This window comes from Leuresthes tenuis, unplaced genomic scaffold (assembly GCF_036924035.1).
Source record: "Leuresthes tenuis unplaced genomic scaffold, fLeuTen1.0.hap1 SCAF_17, whole genome shotgun sequence".
In the NCBI taxonomy this organism is placed as follows: domain Eukaryota; kingdom Metazoa; phylum Chordata; class Actinopteri; order Atheriniformes; family Atherinopsidae; genus Leuresthes; species Leuresthes tenuis.
The window spans coordinates 5,881,319-5,901,229 of NW_027325371.1; the positions used below are offsets into that span (position 1 = coordinate 5,881,319).

General features: G+C 40.4%; 2 protein-coding genes across 2 annotated transcripts; both read left to right on the forward strand.

Annotated features, from left to right (window-relative positions):
* The first annotated feature begins 13 nt into the window (after nt 1-13).
* ddx42 (DEAD (Asp-Glu-Ala-Asp) box helicase 42) lies at nt 14-7,359 on the forward strand. The gene is made up of 18 exons (XM_072369354.1): nt 14-91; nt 910-1,123; nt 1,262-1,412; nt 1,973-2,034; nt 2,374-2,410; nt 2,724-2,876; nt 2,996-3,100; nt 3,336-3,455; nt 3,547-3,723; nt 3,857-3,985; nt 4,092-4,191; nt 4,296-4,343; nt 4,425-4,522; nt 4,760-5,036; nt 5,232-5,458; nt 5,564-5,674; nt 5,803-5,913; nt 6,107-7,359. The coding sequence occupies exons 1-18, from the start codon at nt 31-33 to the stop codon at nt 6,692-6,694; spliced, it is 2,769 nt and encodes a 922-aa protein (XP_072225455.1). The 5' UTR covers nt 14-30; the 3' UTR covers nt 6,695-7,359.
* Nucleotides 7,360-8,669: 1,310 nt separating this feature from the next.
* Nucleotides 8,670-19,337, forward strand: limd2 (LIM domain containing 2). Its single transcript, XM_072368376.1, has 4 exons — nt 8,670-8,874; nt 16,031-16,075; nt 16,290-16,426; nt 16,511-19,337. Exons 1-4 carry the CDS (start codon nt 8,872-8,874, stop codon nt 16,668-16,670), a joined length of 345 nt encoding a protein of 114 aa, XP_072224477.1. The 5' UTR covers nt 8,670-8,871; the 3' UTR covers nt 16,671-19,337.
* The last annotated feature ends 574 nt before the right edge of the window (nt 19,338-19,911 follow it).

Consider the following 19,911-nt stretch of genomic DNA (forward strand, 5'->3'; position numbering starts at 1 on the left):
ACGACATTCCCACAAACTTTGCGCGCATAGATGACGCAAACTCCGCTGGGTCTGATAGAAAAACAGAAGCGTTTACAACTATCAGAAACAGGTAAATAAATACGCACTGTTCCAGTTCCTTAAAAATACTGATACATTGACTAATTGAAAAGCGTTACTGTATACTGTCCTTGATGAAAGCCCCCTAAGCGTAAAACATTCATGGCAAAGTGTCGAACCTAATTTGCACACCTCCATATCGGCCTCAGTGCGGCCTTAAGCTAATGCTAACATTTTGTGTGAGATCAGATCCAGGATTCTGTTTTTGTCAAATTTATGTATTGCTAACAACTGGCTATCAGCTAGCGAGGGGACTCATTTTGCATATTGTTCTGTAGAATAGTATTTAGCTACTGGTGAACTAGCTCAATGTTACGTCTATTTATCATCCCGACAGTGTTGTCGCTAACGGATCCGTAGATAAAATATACACAGTATTTGTTTTTAGCACTTTTGTCTACCCCCTTGAACATTCATGATTGTATTTTATTAGTTGCGAGTATATCATGCCATTTTCTTACATCATACAGTTGATCTGAACAGCTTTATATATATGTGGATGTTAAGCTAAAGTCCTCAGTCCTCCCTCAATATACAAATATATAGAAGTTGTTAAACAGCTAATAGACAAAAATAAGATGTCACTTTTAGTGTTGATGGCAAAATGGATGAGAGGTGATGATTAACGGTTTGGCTGTATAACTAATAATTAAAATTCATCATCAACCAAAACACGTCTGATGTTCATGGTCTTTGCTGACTAAAATGTACAGTAAAGAGACATTTTCATAGAATGTAAGATATTTTATTCTGGTAGAAGAATTCAAATACTTTTGAGGCTTTCTTTTTTTGTTTCTTTTCACTGCATAGCCATGAACTGGAGCAAAGGTGGTCCAGGTGTGAAGCGAGGGTTTGGCTTTGGAGGTTTTTCCCTTGCAGGGAAAAAAGACGAGTCTCAGCCTCCTCCGAATTCTAACACATCATTTGGAGCACCGGGATCAAGTGGGGGATATGGGAAGGGCCAGCAACTCCCATCGTTCTATAAGATAGGGACAAAGAGAGCAAACTTCGATGAGGAAAATGCGTGAGTGATAGCTATGTCCCATCATGAAACAGTTAGATACACACATAGTTTGTTCAGCTCCAATGATCATCATGTATTGCGAGCTGTGTACTTTATTTGTTGCATGTAAAATGTTGTCTTTGTCATTTTTTCTTTTAGGTATTTTGAGGATGATGAAGAGGAGTCCGGGAGCAATGTGGATCTGCCATACATACCTGCTGAGAACTCACCCACACGACAGCAGATGCAGTCAGGTGGTGGCTCAGACAGTGAGGATGACCCATTGGATGCCTTCATGGCAGAAGTTGAGGTGAGAGGAGAGTTGCAGTTAAAGGCAGTTTGTGCTCAAAAGTAAGATTGACACAGAGCCTGCACCCTTTTACTGTACCCAACATCATAGTTTCCCTTCAAACATGAACATGACAATGCTGCTTTCTTTAAATGTAATATCTGTGTGAAGCAGAATGTAAAATGCATTGAGCCACAGCTTTATTTAGCTACTGCAGCTAACACAACAACTATTGTGTTGCAGTGATTTCAGATAAAAAATATTGTTGTTCAACAATTTTAGCTCCCCAAGTACTCATAGAACTGGAGTTAGATCCAGTGACTTTTGTTTTCAACACTGTTTGAAGAAGCACCAGAGAAACCTTTCCACCAACTAAGACTTTTAGGGGTCTGACTTCTAACCAATGCTGAGGAATGCCACACTGGTATAAATGCTCACACTGCTGTTGGTCACTTACATAAGTACTGCTGTAGGCTCTGTGTCCATCTAACAAAGAGGTATGAGCCCATCTTGAGACAAACTGTTATTTACTCTTAATCAAAGGAATTTAACAGATCTTTTTTTAAAACTGTTTTTCTCAGAGTCAAGCAGCCAAAGACATGAGAAAACTAGAGGAAAAGGAAAAGGAGAAAAAGTCAGCCAAGTAAGACTCTACATGTGCTTGTTTTTAAGTCTCTGCTAAGTTTTCTGCTGCCGACAGTTGTATTGATGTATGAGTCATGTCAGGCCACTAACACTGGTTTATCGTAGTGTTAAATTTAATTAAATTTTCTCTCTATACGTTAACCTTGGGCAAAGTTTTTGTCGCTCTAAGTTTCTGTAAAGATTGGCACAAAAAGTTAGTCATCGAGTAATGCCTTTGCGGCTGAATGAATATTGTCAGGTAAGCAGACTGAACTAAGTCATTGTGGGATGTGGGCTTTTCTTTGGTGTATGAACAAGCTGCAGGGAAGTTTTTTTTTTTCTCCACTTGTCATTTCAGGGGTATTCGTGATGACATTGAAGAAGAAGATGAACAAGTGAGTGAGCCCTCCGAAGTTCTTAATCCACCGCTGTGTTGATCAGAGAGGTCTTCCCTCTACCCTCTCTAATGTCATAAGTTCCCTGTCCTCCCCTCTATCTGACCATGCAGATTGTATTTAGGATCATTACTGTCACTTTTCTCATTCAGACTCTAAAAAGTGTGTGAGCAGGGGACATAATCATCAGATTGTAAACAATATGCATCACGTGAACAGTAATTTTCCATCTGTCATCAAGCTGAATGTCTGAGACTGTAGAGAGCAGCAAACTGGCTCAGTTTTCACATGAAATGCTGCATACTCTCTGCAGGAAGCCTACTTCCGCTACATGGCTGAGAATCCCACAGCTGGACTTACCCAAGAAGAAGAGGATGAAAATATTGACTATGACAGTGATGGGAACCCAATTCCACCCACCACCAAGAAAATCATCATGCCACTTCCTCCTATTGACCACTCAGAGGTACACATGACAACACTGATTGATAACAGACAGTTTAAGAGTGTTGTCAGTGTTTATTATGTGTAATATAAAGACATTTTGTTGTGATTTTTCAGCCTGTCTTGTCATTTATCTCACAGATCGATTACCCACCCTTTGAGAAAAACTTTTACAATGAGCATGAGGAGCTCAGCAGCCTCACTGGAACTCAAGTGTTGGAATTAAGGCATAAACTAAACTTACGAGTAAGTCCACTATTCATTTCATGCACATTAATAGGTAAAGTTGAAATATGAATGAAGTGATGCACCAATTGTTTTTCTGTATGTGAACTGATTTCGGCTTTACTTAATTGCCTGTGTAATAAAGGTCTTTGAAGCACAAAGCCTTCATTGTGTATATGTAGTTGTACTCTTCAGTCATCATTATCTTTAATCTGATTTGTTGCTTCTTTTTTTCCCTCCCCTCCCCTTTTGTTAGGTATCTGGCGCTGCCCCTCCAAAACCTAGTACAAGCTTTGCACACTTTGGCTTTGATGAGCAGTTGATGCATCAAATTCGAAAGTCTGAGTACACTCAGCCCACACCTATTCAGTGCCAGGTATAGTGCAAGTTATTATTAAGAAGCCACAGAGTTGAAAATAAAAATTGAATTGTTACATGAGGAGTCCTGGTTCTGATCTGGGTTTTAGGGTGTCCCCATCGCTCTGTCTGGACGTGACATGATTGGCATTGCAAAAACTGGCAGCGGCAAAACTGCAGCTTTTATCTGGCCGATGTTGGTTCATATCATGGATCAAAAGGAGCTGGAAGCTGGAGAGGGACCCATTGCTGTCATTGTGTGTCCAACGAGAGAGCTTTGTCAGCAGGTAAGGACTTGGAGAAGCTTTGAGATTGTTTTTCCTGAGTATTTGTGGTATTTTCTGTCGTCTTAACTTAAAAACGAATAAAAATCTGTAAGAGTTGGTTCTGTTAATTCATGTGATTTGAAATATGTTCTAGATCCATGCAGAATGTAAGCGTTTTGGGAAAGCCTACTCATTGCGCTCTGTGGCTGTGTATGGAGGTGGTAGCATGTGGGAGCAGGCAAAGGCTCTGCAGGAGGGGGCAGAGATTGTGGTGTGCACTCCAGTAAGAAAATTTCAATTTTTTGTGGGTCGGGAGGAGTCCTTTGGATAAAATAATCACTTCTTAATTGCAAAAAGTAGAGATTTACTTGTAATGTCTGTTTGTCCAGGGTCGTCTCATTGACCATGTGAAAAAGAAGGCCACGTCCCTGCAGAGAGTGACATACCTTGTGTTTGATGAGGCTGACCGCATGTTTGATATGGGCTTTGGTGGGCTGGCATTATCAGTGCTATAAAAAGGATTTAGTGAAATGCTTTTTGCATTGTAGCTGTTTCACAGTATGCTCAAATGATTTTTTTGTTTTCCTTTTTAGAGTATCAGGTCAGATCTATTGCCAGCTACGTCCGCCCAGACAGGCAGAGTAAGTGATTTTCTTTTTTTTATTATTATTATTAGTCTAAGAGAACATTTTTTACATTAATTGTCCCAATTTTCTTCACAGCTCTTTTGTTCAGCGCCACTTTTCGAAAGAAGATTGAGAGATTGGCGAGAGACATTTTGATAGATCCCATTCGTGTGGTACAGGGAGACATTGGAGAGGTAATGTAGTGTTTTTCAAATGGGGACCTTTAAAAATAAAGTTCAATTTCCCTTCAAATATTCTTGTACAAAATAGGACAAATGTATTTTTTGAGTATTTTCTGCTTCAAGCATTGACAAGTACAGATATTTGTTAGAGCATGAAAGCAAAAATGTATGCTACGTTATTAACTATATTCAGACTGTTCTTAAAATGTAAGAAAATTCAGTGGATGCACTTCCTTTCCCTCTGAAAAGGCCAACGAGGATGTGACTCAGGTGGTAGAGCTGCTGCATGGCGGGTCAGATAAATGGAACTGGTTGACCCGGAGGCTGGTCGAGTTCACCTCCTCTGGATCAGTCCTCATTTTCGTCACCAAGAAAGCCAACTCTGACGAGCTGGCTACTAACCTGACACAGGAGGGTTACAGCCTGGGCCTCCTGCATGGAGACATGGATCAGAGTGAGAGGAACAAGGTCATCAGTGACTTCAAGAAGAAGAACTTGCCCGTTCTGGTGGCCACTGATGTAGCTGGTGTGTACAAGAGGATGTGGTGTTGGGATTTCTTTTAACTTTAATTTCTGTCATCAAATGTTTTGTCACATTTCAATAGTTGGTTTTGTGAAGTGACAGTTTGGTCTTCTGTATGTTTAAAGTCAACTCAGGTGATTATCAACCTCTATATGGAATGTCTTTTAACATTTGCCGACCCCCTTTCCTTCTCTGCAGCCCGTGGTCTGGATATCCCGTCCATTCGCACCGTGGTGAACTACGACGTGGCACGGGACATCGACACACACACTCACAGGATAGGTCGAACTGGTCGTGCTGGAGAGAAAGGTGTGGCCTATACCCTCCTCACCACCAAAGACTCTACATTTGCTGGAGACCTGGTGCGAAATTTGGAGGGAGCTAATCAAGCCGTTTCTAAAGAACTCATGGATTTAGCCATGCAGGTGAGATAAATAAGTTAAAGATTCACAAAACCATATTGTAATGGGACTGACACTGCCTTTTGGAGTCAATATCTTATCATTATTTTCTCTTCCCCCCTCCCAAAGAATCCCTGGTTTAGGAAATCCAGATTCAAGGGTGGTAAAGGGAAAAAGCTGAACATTGGCGGAGGTGGTCTTGGGTACAAAGAAAGACCAGGCCTGGGGTCTGAAGGCACTGTGAGTTACTTATTACTATAGCATGAATATAAAAAATGTATCATATAAGTGGATATTCCAGACTACACTTCTGAATCTGATTGGTAGAAATTCAGACTGATGTGGATAAGTCTTACTTCCCTTTGCAGGAACGTAGCAGTAGCAGCTTGTTGTCTTCCACCAGTAGCTTTGAAGGCTATAGCAAACCCGCTTCTGGGGCAATGGGAGATCGGATGTCTGCACTGAAACAAGCTTTCCAGGTAATGCCTATTTCCAGTTGTAATTATTGTTTTTGCTACACAATTAACATTACTTTCACAGAGTCTGCATATGTCTTTCTTTATTCATTTAATACTTAAACTGAAATAGGTGAATATGTCAGTTTTTAGTTTCACGATAAATGCTTCCCAGGCAGCTAATCGCTGATTTTCAATGTCTCGTTTTTTTTTCTAGGCTCAGTATAAGAGCCACTTTGTGGCTGCAACCAGTGGCCCTCCGAAGCTCAGCACCAAGTCGAGCAGCTCCTCAGGCTGGACCAGTGCTGGCAGCCTGAACTCTGTGCCAACAGAGGCTGCTAATGGTTCAGAGCGGCCTCACATGGCCAGCTTTTCATTGGCTGGTTTCACCAGTGCTGGCTCCCTGAGCTCAGTGCCGACCAATCAAAGCAGCTCACAGCACAGTAACCCTCCACCTGCACCTCCCTCACAGAGAGATAGCTCACGGGACAGACATGGGGAAGACCGGGGACGCCACGAAGACAGTCACCACCGCCACAGTGACAGAAGCGACCGGCACAGTAGTGAGGATCGCCGGGATCGCCATGGAGACAGAGACCGTGACCGCCATGGGGACCGGGATCGCCACAGCAGCAGCCGCCATAGTGATAGTCGTAATGGTGACGGAAACAGGAGGGACAGAGAAGACCGGAGGGGTGATAGAGATGGGGGAGACAGGGGGAGTGGAGATGGGAGGGACAGAGGGGATGATAGCTTCGCTGTCCCAGACCCACCAAAACGTAGAAAGAGCAGATGGGATAACTAAAGAAAAAGTAAAAGCATCCCATAGAAAAATATGTGCAACCGACTTACTGCTCCATATCGAGTTCGTCTCTATAGGCAGATAGTAGAGCATATCAGAGGCTGACACAAGCACAGGCCTTTAGGGGGATTTTGTTTATTTCAAATCAACAGAAAGTGTACTGGTGGTCCTCCCCAGTTGGTTAGGATCTCATGATGTTTGTTCAGCACAGACAGTTCAAAGACAGTCATTGTACATAGATCATCAAGACTGATGTTACTGTAAGTGAAGTCAAGCAATAGAGCCGTAATAAATCCTCCTGTCAGTAAAAGATGCAATCTAACGTGTTGTTTGTTCTCACTGAGCTCCTAACTTGCCCTTGTGCTTGCAAAGCTGACGCTATATTTTTCCCGATGGACTTTGCCAAGTGTCTTTGTATGTTTGCATTTTCTTTATCTATAAAACCACCCCTTTTTTTTCATGGCAACCTGTCACGATCTACAGTTTTACATACATGTCCAAACAACTGTGTATAGCTCTTGTGTCTTGTATTGAAGTTTAGTGAAGTGCCTTTTCATGGCATGTAGTCTGTCTTAAGCTCGGAAGTGTTTTTCAAGAATCTTTTGACTGGAATTTCAGTTGTTCATGAGCACATGGAAAATAAGTTTTGATTAAAAATAGTCATTTGACATCTTCTCTTGCATCTATTTTCTCAACTATTTCTCAAATTGGCTGGTTAATGTTGTTGGGCTTGTTTTATTTCATCTATCTTGGTGCAGCTCATGGGGCAGAGCTACCAGCATGCTGAGTTGCACCAGACTGGAAGCTGCCTTTTGTTTGACTTCTATTGAGTGTATCAATGCACTCATATGTTCACTTTTCTGATAGTTATGAAGCTCAGAAAAAATGTCAAATTATAAGATTGTCAACTATTATGCATCATAAACTCCAAGAGACTGTTGACATGAAGCTTGATGAATAAATGTGTCAAATTTAACAATATCATCACAATTTTCCAGAAAAAGAAGAAGCATAAACCAGTATTTAAAAATTGTGTTGTCCCTTACACTTAGAAATGCTTTGAGCTGTATTATTTATCACACAATGGTGTATTCTGCACAGTTTGACAGGGTCAAACTATTTCACTATTTTCAGATAGAAATGGTTCATTTTGATGTTCTTGTTGAACAAAAAAACATTGTTACTGTAGATTTTTACACATTCACAAAAATAATAATCCTTTTGTAACTTTTGACAAAATAATGTAGGTTCGGAATAAACTGTCCGACAATAAACCAAGATCAGCTCCAAAAATGAATTAAATTCTCGTTATGCAATACCCATACCCATCCACAACTGCCTGTATAATTATGTAACTCTCGAGGCTTTTTGTATTCTGCAAATTTCTCCCTCAGCACAATGACGTGAAGTCTAAGGTTCACTTTTCTTCATTATGTGAGTATCAAACATCAGTACTATATTTGCACTTTTCAAAGGTGGTACTTAGAATTATTTTGACATTGTTATAACAACCATTGCATTATCATACCATTGTATGTTGAATACGTCATTTATCTTCTGATGGTTAATCTGTATAATATATAATTGATTTAGTCTCATATCAAAATCTGACAAAATTAACATTTTTGTATCATACTTTAATCGTACTGATAATTGCGGCGATTAAATAATTTGAACGCCAGTTTATGACGTAGAGGAGGGCAACGTCACAACATACATAGCATGTTCAGAGACAAACTGAGTAAAAAGATTATATATACAACAAACAGAATAAGATACACGAAAACAGGTTCGTAAAAAGATCATTAAATACTTTAAGCATAACACGACGGTAAACGTCAATTTTTAAACATATCCAATTTATCGTTATTGTTATTATTCTGTGATTACATCAAAAAGGGTTGCTGAGACTGTCAAGTTTTAATTCGTCCGACAGGGCCCTGAATACGCCAAGACCAGATGAGAACCAATAGCGTGCGACATCCTGCAGAAGAAGAAAACTGTTCTGTTGAAAACCGAGACGAGGAGAGGAGCTCAACGTAGAAACTCACCGGCACCGGCATCAGCTTCTACCATAAAAGCCTCACAGGCAAGAGAAGGCGAGGGCAGCTATCAGCCTCCAGCTTCAGACTGAACAGACTTCGTAGTATCAGCCAGCGTATCGCAGACGAGAAGCGCAGATGGTGAGTGCTTTTTCTCGCCCGTTGGTTTGCACCGTGTGTCTGCAGCCTCTCCTCCTCCCTCCGTCGCTCTCCCCTCTTGTTTCTCTGTGTTTCTTTTTTTTTGTGTGTGAAATGAAATGAGGTGAGGTGATGATGTCCGTCCACTCGGATAGATTTAGCTCTCCAGGAGCAGGGTTTGCTCTGTATATCCCTTCGTATTCTGTATGAGGGAGATTTTGCCCTGAATTTTTTTTTTGGGAGAATTTAAATATCCGCCGCCGTGGTCATTAAAATGCTAATGGTGCGCCTATTCTTGTGATGTCTGAGTGTTAGCTAGCACGGCGGCTAATTAATACCAACAATTGTATTTCTGTCAGTTGAATTCATCATTACACCGTATCCCCTGTCACCCATTCAGCTTCTTTATGACGAATAATAATGTAATTACCCTAATTTTTACTGGTTTATTCGTAAATTGGCTTGCCCGTCAACATTATGTAGCGTGTAATAATGTTTTGTTTTGTTCGAGCCTCTGTTGCCAGACATGGCAGATGGTTACAAATAGCCTTTTTGGAGACAAGGAGCAGTGCATTGCCTGTTGACTCCTTTGCTTCTTAAGCAAATCTTACCCATAGGAACTAAACAAAGACAATTAACACTTAAAAATGACAATAGATGGTTGACTTCAGTGAGGTATGCTCTTTGATATCTCGGTTTATCTTAGTTTTGATGTCACTCAAGATCGAGAAACCTGATTGTGTTCCCGTCCCTGCTTTCGTGTAAAGGCCCCAACAGCATCAAGGTATTTGATTGGCAACATTCAGCCACTAGTTTCTGTACCAGTGCTGACAGAAAGCTGGATTAGAGGTTTACATGCCACACAAACAAGTGTTGTCTTGATGAGTAAAACGGTTTTATCCAGTTTTGATTCTCGGACAACATATGTGCTCAACACATGAAATCCAAAAATCTGGTAAGACTCGACTGTGCTTGCTGGAATGTGAAACTAATGTTCACTGAACCTTGTAAACTCCCCCAACAAATGCACGAGTGGCTGAATTTTCAGCTTATTTCTGATGGAATAAAACAGATTTGTGTCCTGTGTTTGTGTTGTCAAGTAGTTTTCGGCAGTTTTGTGGTCTGGTATAACCATTCGAGGCACCACAGCCTTAGCAGCCTGTAATTATTGCACCAGCATATGGCTACAAGGCTTAAGTAAGTACACGGTTGTTTTCATTTCCTGCCAGTGGGCTGTCTTTATGTCTGACTGACTGTTTCACGATAAGAGTTGACAGCACAGATTGACACCCTATTCTACTGGCTCACATATGTCAGTATTTTGGCGAAGTTGGGTGTCTGTTGTTGTCCAGAAAACAAATACGTGAGTATGCTTTAGAAACACATTGTGTAAAGCTGCAATGAGGGCTATGTTTATCTATTTTATTTGACCATATGCTCTCCTGTCAAACAATTACCAACAATGGCACAAAACCTGATTTGTTGTTCAGGCTGGAAGTGCCATATGTTTGAGGGGGGTGTTTGCTTGGTGTCAGATGTGCAGAACAGTATTAAATGGGGCACTAGCAAGTTCAAGCCGTAAAGCTGCAGGCAAAAGTGGCAGGATAAGCTGTCTTGGCCTGTGACACCCGTCTTCCTTTCTTTCTCATGCCCTATTGCTTTGTAAATAGGAAATATGTTTATGGCAGTTAAGTGAGCCTTTTTTTCCTTGTTTGGGTTTGTGTTTTTAAGTGATTTATGTGGTTACTCTTTCTTTTGTATGGAAATGTTAAGCTTGAACATCTCGTTTTTGCAAGCCAAATCATCTGTGTTAAGAAGAGGTCATCTTTTTCCAGTCATCTGACATATCTTTCACTGCTGGGAGCACACACACACACACATGCCTGCACCCCACTCTGGAAGGAAAAACTTTCCTTCTTCTTTTTCTTCTTCTTCTGAGGGATGCAAACCTCACTTTATGCTTCTTTAACTTGTATGGAAGTATCCTGGCTCATGCACTGCTGGCGAGCACATTCCTTTCCCTTTATTTTGCCTCATTTGTTTAATTTTCCTGACAAGGTTCACTCGTAAAATAAATCCCAGACAGATTTCTTAAGTTGTAAATAGTGATTTGGCTGCTTTACCCATACAACAACAAACCAGTTTCTCTGTGAGGAGAAAAAGTTGTGAAACTCTAAAACGTAAAATTTTAATCATCTCCATTTTCTGTCAGGCTGCCATTTGAGCTCTGAGTGACTCACAGTTAATAGCTTTTTTATCTAAACAGGCTGTCAGTTCTGACCTACTAAAGTCACAAGAAATACTCCAGTTTCTCACAGAATCATCAGTAAGCAACAAATGTCTAAGATTACATTTTCAGTCGTAGATCTTACTGCAGAGCTCTGTGTGTAATCTGCCAACAGCTCACTGTAACTTAGATGATCTCATTTAAACATGAGAACTGACTACTTAAGGCGCCTTATTGGGTGAAGGAGTGTTAAACATAACTTCTTCTGTTCCTTGGCCCTGGTGTCTCTGTCTCAGAGAGCAGCTTGTAATGGAAATGTTGCTGTGATCGTAGAGGAGATATTTGCATGCTGGGTTTCTTTTTTTCCCCAAGACTGGATGAGACATGTTGTCTTGAATTCCAGCCGTAGAGTAGAAGTAGATTGTGAAATCATTCTTCTCCAGTCCACGATAACATCTGATCAGGTGCATTACTTTAGGCTGTTTCCTAACCACCTTCAGTGCGTTGGCAGATGGCAGCAGCCTCTCATGTCAAGTCAACACAGGCTTCATGTCTCGTACATTTTTACACAGGCCCTTACTGGTCTTTTAGATTCAAAGAAGAAAACACGAAGAGACCAGCTGCTTCAGCATTCCAGCGCCAACCATTATTTATAAGAACTCAAGAACTATTTGGTTCAGGGTCAGTGGACAAAAAGAAGAGATTTGACTGATTGTTTGGTGTTAAACACATCTCCAAGGTATTGATCAGAAGCTGTAAGTGGTTTGATTGGGACTTTCGGCTGCTGCGTCAAAGAAGGAACTAAAGTGACAGCAGAAACGCACGTGCGGTGCAACTTTAAAGTTCAGTGAGCAGACATCTGTGTGTCCCAGTTACAAGTGAAAAATCAACGTGACTTTTTCGCAGTAAAAGTATTCTTCTTCTCAGAAATTACACGTGCAAATGATGAAAATGTACATTTTAGTTTTACTACAGAAGAAATGCTTCAGTTTGGCTTTGATTTGACGGGACCACAAAGAAAAAGTAGAGCTGTAAAAGTATGAATTGGTTTGGTTGTTTTTTTCTTTTCTTCATGGATTAAGTTAAGTTTTGAGCACCTGGTTAGATTCTGAGAACTTACGCTTGATAATGAGCACATTTTCCAACATTTTAGAGGAAGTGTATAATTAAAGCTTGTTGGAAAATAACTGATTTCAGTTACAGCTCTTGTTTTACAGCCTGGCTCTTCCTACAGTTCATATGTTAGACAGGAAGTGAAAGAACAAGTGTCTGTCAGCTGATAAAAGAGACATGCAATGGATGTTCGGTGCCTCCCGACACAGAAAAGTACCTCGTCACTTTCTTCTTGCATTCAGGAAGTTCTGAAATGAAAGAGAAGAAGTGGCTGACCAAACACTTCAACAGACTACCAGATGTGATTACCCTGCAGGCTGGTGTGGTAAACCTTCGTCTGGACTGACCTGAATAAGGCCATTTCATACAACTTTTAGCAGTCTGGGTGTCTTAACTTCATGCTCAGTTCTTTCTCCATCACAGAACCTTTGAGAGTACTTCCCAGGCATCTTGTCTGCATAACTTGCTTGGTCTCTGCATGTTCGGAGTTATTGATTGAACTTAGATTACTGTCAAAGGGAGGCGATAGATCTTCCCTGCAGCAGCAGTAGCTTTAGGACTTGGATCAGTGCCATGGCGTGAAATCCAAAAAGAAATATACAGCAAGATGTAATCTGCTAAGATATTATAACTAAGCTTTAGTAACAGTTTGTTTTTGAAGGATGAGCATTTGAGCATTTTGTCTTTCTCTGCCAACCAAATTAATAAACGATGATCATGTTTCTAAAAATAAGGAAAGGAAGAGTGCTGAGGCCTTAATTTGGAGAAATGACAGAAGACATTTGTTAACATAGCGCCCTTCTTTCCTTGAAAGGGCCTGTTGCAGGGAATCGTGCGACACAGTGGGGTTTGTCTTGTCTTCTGGCCATTAGCACCAGAAGAGGAAAACGTGAAGATGGGTCTGCCCGTTTAAAGTTTAAGAGTTGACCTGTTGACCTTGTAAAACACAAGAGTTCTCGGTGCTGGTTGAATGGCTTCGATTTGCATTTAAGATTTAAATAAGAGGGACCTGCTTCATCGTCATGGATCTTGTTTTTGCTTCTATAACAGAGCAAAACCGACACAATTATTTTGATATTGTGTGTTTTTTTAACTACATCCTGAAGCAGAATTCACCTGTCAGCACCTCCAAAGCTAACTTGACCCAAGTCATGCCTTGTTTCTCGTGGAAAATAACAAAAGTGTAACAGCACGACTGAACTTCTTCATGAAGAAAAACACGAGATCGCAACTTTAATCTAATTCTCAGGAAGAGGGCAGATAAGTGTAATTCTGAACTTGTCAAACTGTTCGCTTGAACATCGTCAAAAAGAAAAGAGGAACCTGTTGCAATCAGCCGACAAGTTCCTGGGTGAACACACACACAGCACGAACACACACACACATACGGGCTGACATGTGAGGGTGAGATTAAAACTGAAATGAGGGCTCAGTGGGAGAAATTGATGCTGTGAGCTAAGAGTTGAAGCTCTGTTGCAAGGCCATTTGAACAATGGCCTGAAAGTGCTCTTTGTTTGGTGAAATATTCACACCTGTGTGCTTTGATCTCTTTATAGTTGAACACTGATAAATGGTTGTTAGCCAATTACTGGAAATGAATTAGCACTGGAGTTACTGCTGCCTCTACTGGGACTCTGCAACACAGAGGAAACCAGATGTGTCATAACAACTTCCTGCCGCAAACAAGCTGCTTGGTGGCAATTTAAACTTGTGTACATATAAGGCAAAAAGAAGAAAAGATGGCACAAGCTAATCTGAAGTCTCACAGGATGTATGTGTTTGTGGAATGCATGCCTACCCCAGACATGGTGGCTTATCTTTCTGCTCTGTTTTTACCACAAAGTATCGGCATGCCTATGTCTTAACTCTGATCAGTTTCCCCTTGTTTGGCTACATGGACATCAAGACGCCCTTACTGACCTAATTACCGTACTCTTACAGCCCTCTGAATAAGTAAATATTCTATAAACGCACAGTTAGAAATTTAACAAATGTACACAGTCAGATTTAAGTTTAAATTCTGTTGCAAGATTTCTTGTGAGAGGATCAAAGTCGTCTTGGCTCAGCAGTTGTACTGATGCAACAGGAAGTGGTGCCGCATGCTGCTAGAAAACCAGAAAAGTTTGAGAGCTAGCAGCAACATATCAAATGTTTTCAAGAGGAGTTGAGGATGAGGAGGAGACGCCCGACTGTTGGGATGTGATTGCATCTAAAGGAAACTGCATGTCCTCATTGTCGATGAACTAATCTTCTCAAAACTATACCATCCGGTCGACAACACCTATGTTGTTCCTCCTGCTTAGTTGTAAAGCGGTGCTTTAATGAATAAAGCTTCTAAGATAAACAGGCAGTACTTCTGCTGTTAATATAACTAATCAAATTGATGCACAGATCGGGAAGGTTGATATGAAAATGCGTACACATCTGTTTAGTTGTGCTTAGAGCAATGTTGCACCTCAGTGAGCTCATCTACCAGCGCGAGTCGTGTTAACGCACAAAAAAAGTGAGTCTGGCTTTTGTAGTGAAGCCAGAATTCCCACAAAATTTTCCTTTGTTAGTTTCAGTAACTATAGCGAGACCATAATTGGTATTTTCCCTGCTAAGTCTAATATATACGTCGGATACCATCTTGAATATGCAAACACCACCTGGATGGGTGATTTAAATCTGTTATATATATTTTATCTTATATTTATACCCACAATGGAAAGTTTTCCCATGTCATTTAATCAATGACTTTTAAAAAATAGATCAGCAGAGCTCCCTTTCTTTGCAGCGACCGTCCCAACTCCACCTTGTCCTTCAGCTCCGACCAAACTGTCTTACATAACAGGCTTTTAGCAAAGTCTGCAGTGGACTTTCCCCAACCTCCCCAACAGAGGCTTCCCTTCTTCCCTGCACTAAGGTTTTTCTGTGGCAGCTTATGAATGTTTCTGTTTATTATCCGCTTGAATAACTAATTAGCCCTGCTTAAAGATGCTATCAGCAGCTACTCTGTCACATCATCCAACAAGGTTTTCTCCTACTTTTTAACCTTCTTAGTACCATGGTAACATTTCAGCTGCTCCTGTCAAAATGCAATCACGTGTTAAAGCATTAAAGCTTCCTGTGCAGTGTGCAATAAATTGTGCTGACCTGCATTAAATGACAGCCAAGGAATTAACCATCAAGTGCACATGATTGCAGGGTTGAATGAAAAGAAAGAGATGAAAGAGTAAAGATTGGCAGCACTGGTGTCACTTCTGTTACTTCACTAAGAAATCTACAGTTTCTAAGGGACTCCCATGTGATATAACCCTTTCAAATGACTTCAATAGAGAGCTGCTTCTGAGTTGTTCTGCTATGCTGAGCGCAGCTCCAAGCAGAGCAACCCACAGCTCGGCTCACATGACCAGACAGAAGGTACCTGATCCTCTCCCCAGGGGGCAAAGAGACAGATGGAGTGAATGGAAACTGGGAGAGAGAAAGAGATCAGATTGACAAAAAAAACACGGGTAAAGGTAGAAAGAGGACACCACAAATTGTGAGGTTCTTCTGTTGTTTGCAGTCTGATAGAAAGCATATTTGCTGCTTGTTAATCAACACCATTCAAAGTCAAAGAGAAGAGGTTGCTCTTCAACCAGGAACGTTTTAGCCCAGAACTATACCTAAAACTCAACAAGTATAGCACATCTCAAGGAAGACGGAAGCACTGTTCTCACATGTCAGTTGTTTGTTAGGCTGTGAGAAATGTTGGTTTGATCAAAGGTCTGTAGCACAGCAGCAGGCGGTGTGCACACGTTTCAATGCGTCTGTTTAAATGTGACTTTTTCCTCCCAGGACACCAGAAACGCCACTGAAGAAAAACCTGTCCAGCGATCCAAGGTAAATATACGTTTTTTAAAAGAATAAATCACCATATTGATGGTTGTCTGTTAGTCTGTTGGTGTTACTCGAGCTCCACTTCTCTTTCACCAGTATTTGATATCGCTACAGAGCTAAGAAGGCCTTTTAATGCCTTTTTTTGTTTGTTTTATCATGTCAGATTCAGGTAGGTATGCTGTGTGTGAGGTTGTAAATTGTTTGTTTATGGGCTCAGTCCTTTAGCTTTAAGACCCAGAAGGAAGTGTGTTCATCATGTGAGAAGACAGTCTACCCAATGGAGAGACTGGTTGCCAACAACCAGGTCTTCCATTCAGCATGTTTCTGCTGCAAGCACTGCAACGCCAAACTCAGGTGACCATGTATTCCTGACGTCTTTCTTCCTCCAGTGTCCTTGGATTGTAGGTAACTGAGTGTTTTCTCTCTCCCCCCCGGCAGCCTTGGGACCTTTGCAGCTCTTCAAGGCGAGTTTTACTGCAAACCCCACTTCCAGCAGCTTTTCAAAAGCAAAGGCAACTACGATGAGGGTTTCGGACGCAAGCAGCACAAAGAGCTCTGGGCCTCCAAGGAGTCAGATAATATAACAAAGACCCCATAGTCATGTCTTCCTGTGTCCTGACTCAGATCTGCCTTTTCTTTCTTTCCTCGTCCTAACACCTCCAATATATTTCCATGAAAACATGCCTCATATGGTGGGGGCACAGTTAAATAACTCTTTAGCTTCCCTTTTGAAAGTTCTTCAAAAATGCCATCAGAACAGATACAATCTTAAACAACCTGGAAATGACTGGCCAGTCATCATCCAGACCACAAAAAACCTGGGGGCTAAATTTAGCTGATAACGTTGACTTTCTTAAACTTATTTTCCAATTCCCTGCTTGGAATTGGCTGTTGATTGTGACCAAAAGCCTTCTCTGGTGTGGGGAAGTGTAACAAAATACACTTTAATTATTTTTTTTAATTTTTACTCTTATTATTAATTATTTGCACCCTTTCTTTTTGGAATGTGTTTTTTTTTGCATGCTCGGGCAAACATTTAAGAGGTTCTGCAGTGGAGCATGTGCTCAGGTCAATTTTCGCCCAAGGATCAAACAAATATATAGATTTCATAGTTTCACCCATCGTAACAAAACACAGATTCTTCAGTGGTATGATGATGCTGTCAGACAAGTTTGTCTGGTTTCATATGTTTAAGGAACAAACAGGGTACAGAGTACTGTATATTAACTGTGCACGTCGGCAACAGCTCACCTCGTGTATAATTTTTGTGTTTTAATAATGCACACCTCATCCCACGGCTCTTATTTTAAGGATCACTTTAAGTTTTCTCCTTGCGTTTTGGTATGACTGGGTCTTAACAGCCTTATCTTATTACTGTATTGAACTCTCGTGCTGTGAATGGTTTAGTTTCATTGATACATAGCGAACGATTTCTTAAAAGAGAAGCTCATAAACTGAAATTCTCTGTGCTTTTATTGTTGACATTTTAGATGGAGTTCTCAGATTGTGTTTTGTATACTATTTGTACATAGAGCTGTAGTTAGTGGTTAGTGAACTTTCCCCACCGTGCTGTAATCTCATCTTGCACGCGATCACCAGTCAAGATGTTCAAAATCACCAGAAAATTGAGTACTCGTCCACAGTCATCCCTTAATCTGTTCTATAAAGCTTTTTAAGAGGAACCATGCACATCTGGTTTAACCGACTATTACAAATATGTTTCTGTCATGACTGATAACGTTGATGGACGAGCTGAATCTAAGAGGAAATCCCATGCATGTCTGTAGATGTCTTGTGTTGATTTTTCTGAAGAAGCGTGTTCATACAACTGAGTAGGTTATGGGGACATAAATGTATCCTGTCACTGTCCGTTTGTCCCCTCACTTTCATCTGGTCAGGGTGCGCAGGTTTCCCTCTTTAAATTAATGCCTTCCTGATCATATCTCCTGTCTTATTAGCTAATTGCAGCTTAGCAACTGGACCTATTGATCTTGATGTTAATTTCACAGTAAGTGGATGGAGTTTGTTGCTTTATTGGTCCCCTGATGTGTGCCTGCATGCTGCATGCAAAACCCAGGGAAGAGCACCCCCTGTTGGGGAAAGTGTGACAGTAGTGTTTACTGTGAGAGGACGGAAAAAAAGGATTTGCCCAAGAACTCAACATAGCCTTTTATTGAACATTTTTCAACATGTTGCCTCAGTCTGCAATGCAGCTGCTGCACACCAGATGCTTTGCATCCTATTTAATTGAAACATTGAGCATCAAGTTAAACAAGGTTTCCATGTTTATATTCCATTCAACACAGTCTAAAGCCATCGAAATAACTCATTTTAGAAAATGTCTGATTACCGCTGACACTTGAATGACACAAAGTACTTTTTTGTGACTGAAGGTTTACTGTGAATTTGAGCATGCTGTGCAGAGAAGAAAGCGAAACTTAAGCAGTTACTTTTTTTAAAGAGAAGCCTTATAAGATAAATAGCTGACCTTACTGCGTTTTCAACAAGATCTTTGAGGGAACAGATCTTCATTTAGAAATCCTCTGTTCATGCCTTTTCAAGAACAGACCTCCTCACTCCCGAGTCCCAGTCTTTAGCATAGGATTAATTCACCCAACCAGCAGCCAGTTTTTTTTCTTTTATAACCATTTTACCCACATGTAAAACAATTCTAATTCTATGTGTTATGATGTATGTTTTCTTATGTCATTTTAAAATGGTCCTCTGGATCTTAGTGAATGCTTTAAAATCAAGAGAATTGTATCTGAAAATGCTGTCTTTGTCAATCTCTGTTAGCAGTTTGCCAAGGTACAACAGCAAAACCTGTGAATTGCATCTTCTAAGTGTAAAAGAACAGAAAAGGTACACTTTACACTGGTGCCAAGAGGCTCAGGTGAATGATTGCAGTGTAAATCTTTCATTGTTTGATCTGTGAGTCATTTCATTTTTGTGCAACACTTAATGTGGACTGACTTGTCATTGCTCTTGTCACCGAGACATTATAAATGTATCCATCTTTGTAAGTGTATTCTATATTACAGACTTGGCATGTAGATTGAGGTGGCCTTACAGCAAAAGGACGCTTGGACTGTGTTCGCAGTCTTTCCACTCTATTGTCATCTCTGTCTGTTGGTTAGTCGGAACATTTTAAAATGTAAACGCCCCCTTTCTACACCAATATGTACACAATCATTTTGTGCATATTCTTGTTTGTCTTTCCGTTTTTTACATGCTTTTGGAAAATAAAATGCTGGTGTTGATTTAATGCGTTGATTTCTTTGTGTGTTTAATATGGAAAATGGCAGTAGCCCAATTTTCAAGAAGGTTATTTAGCACTGAAGAACTCTAAAATGTTTTTATACTTTGATGGCTGGACTAATTTCATGAAATTTTATATTTTCTGCCACTGAATTTTTGAGAATGACCAACTGAGTGAAATGTTGAGCTTCCTCGCTCATGTCCTGATGAGCCGGCTTGAATTAAAAAGTTTGAAAAGCGGTGAAAGAAAAAGTAGAAAATGACAGCTTATTGACAACATTACAAATATATAAAGCTAATTTCAGTGTATGATAATGTATCACGTAAACAAGAAATATGTCATTGAATGTAAATTCCACAGAAACGTAATAGTAATGAGTAAATAAATGCACTCTTATGATGCTGCAACTATAATGTAATTTCAGCAAATACTTCAGATTACTTACGAATGAAACAACTCAACATGTGTCATTTTATGACCTCTGCGTGCTTGAAATACTTATTTACCGTTACAATTGAACACAGTATATGCATCGTGCACTAAGGTTACTTATTTAGTTTACTTATATGTGGAGTTGTCC

Excerpts from the sequence above, each read along its gene's own strand:
- limd2 (XM_072368376.1), top strand. Across the intron at positions 16,076-16,289 it reads AACCTGTCCAGCGATCCAAG|TCCTTTAGCTTTAAGACCCA; the intron begins GTAAATATACGT and ends TTATGGGCTCAG. Across the intron at positions 16,427-16,510 it reads CACTGCAACGCCAAACTCAG|CCTTGGGACCTTTGCAGCTC; the intron begins GTGACCATGTAT and ends CCCCCCCGGCAG.
- ddx42 (XM_072369354.1), top strand. The coding sequence starts at position 31 with ATGACGCAAACTCCGCTGGGTCTGATAGAAAAACAGAAGCGTTTACAA. Across the intron at positions 2,877-2,995 it reads CTCCTATTGACCACTCAGAG|ATCGATTACCCACCCTTTGA; the intron begins GTACACATGACA and ends TTTATCTCACAG. Across the intron at positions 4,523-4,759 it reads TACAGGGAGACATTGGAGAG|GCCAACGAGGATGTGACTCA; the intron begins GTAATGTAGTGT and ends CCCTCTGAAAAG.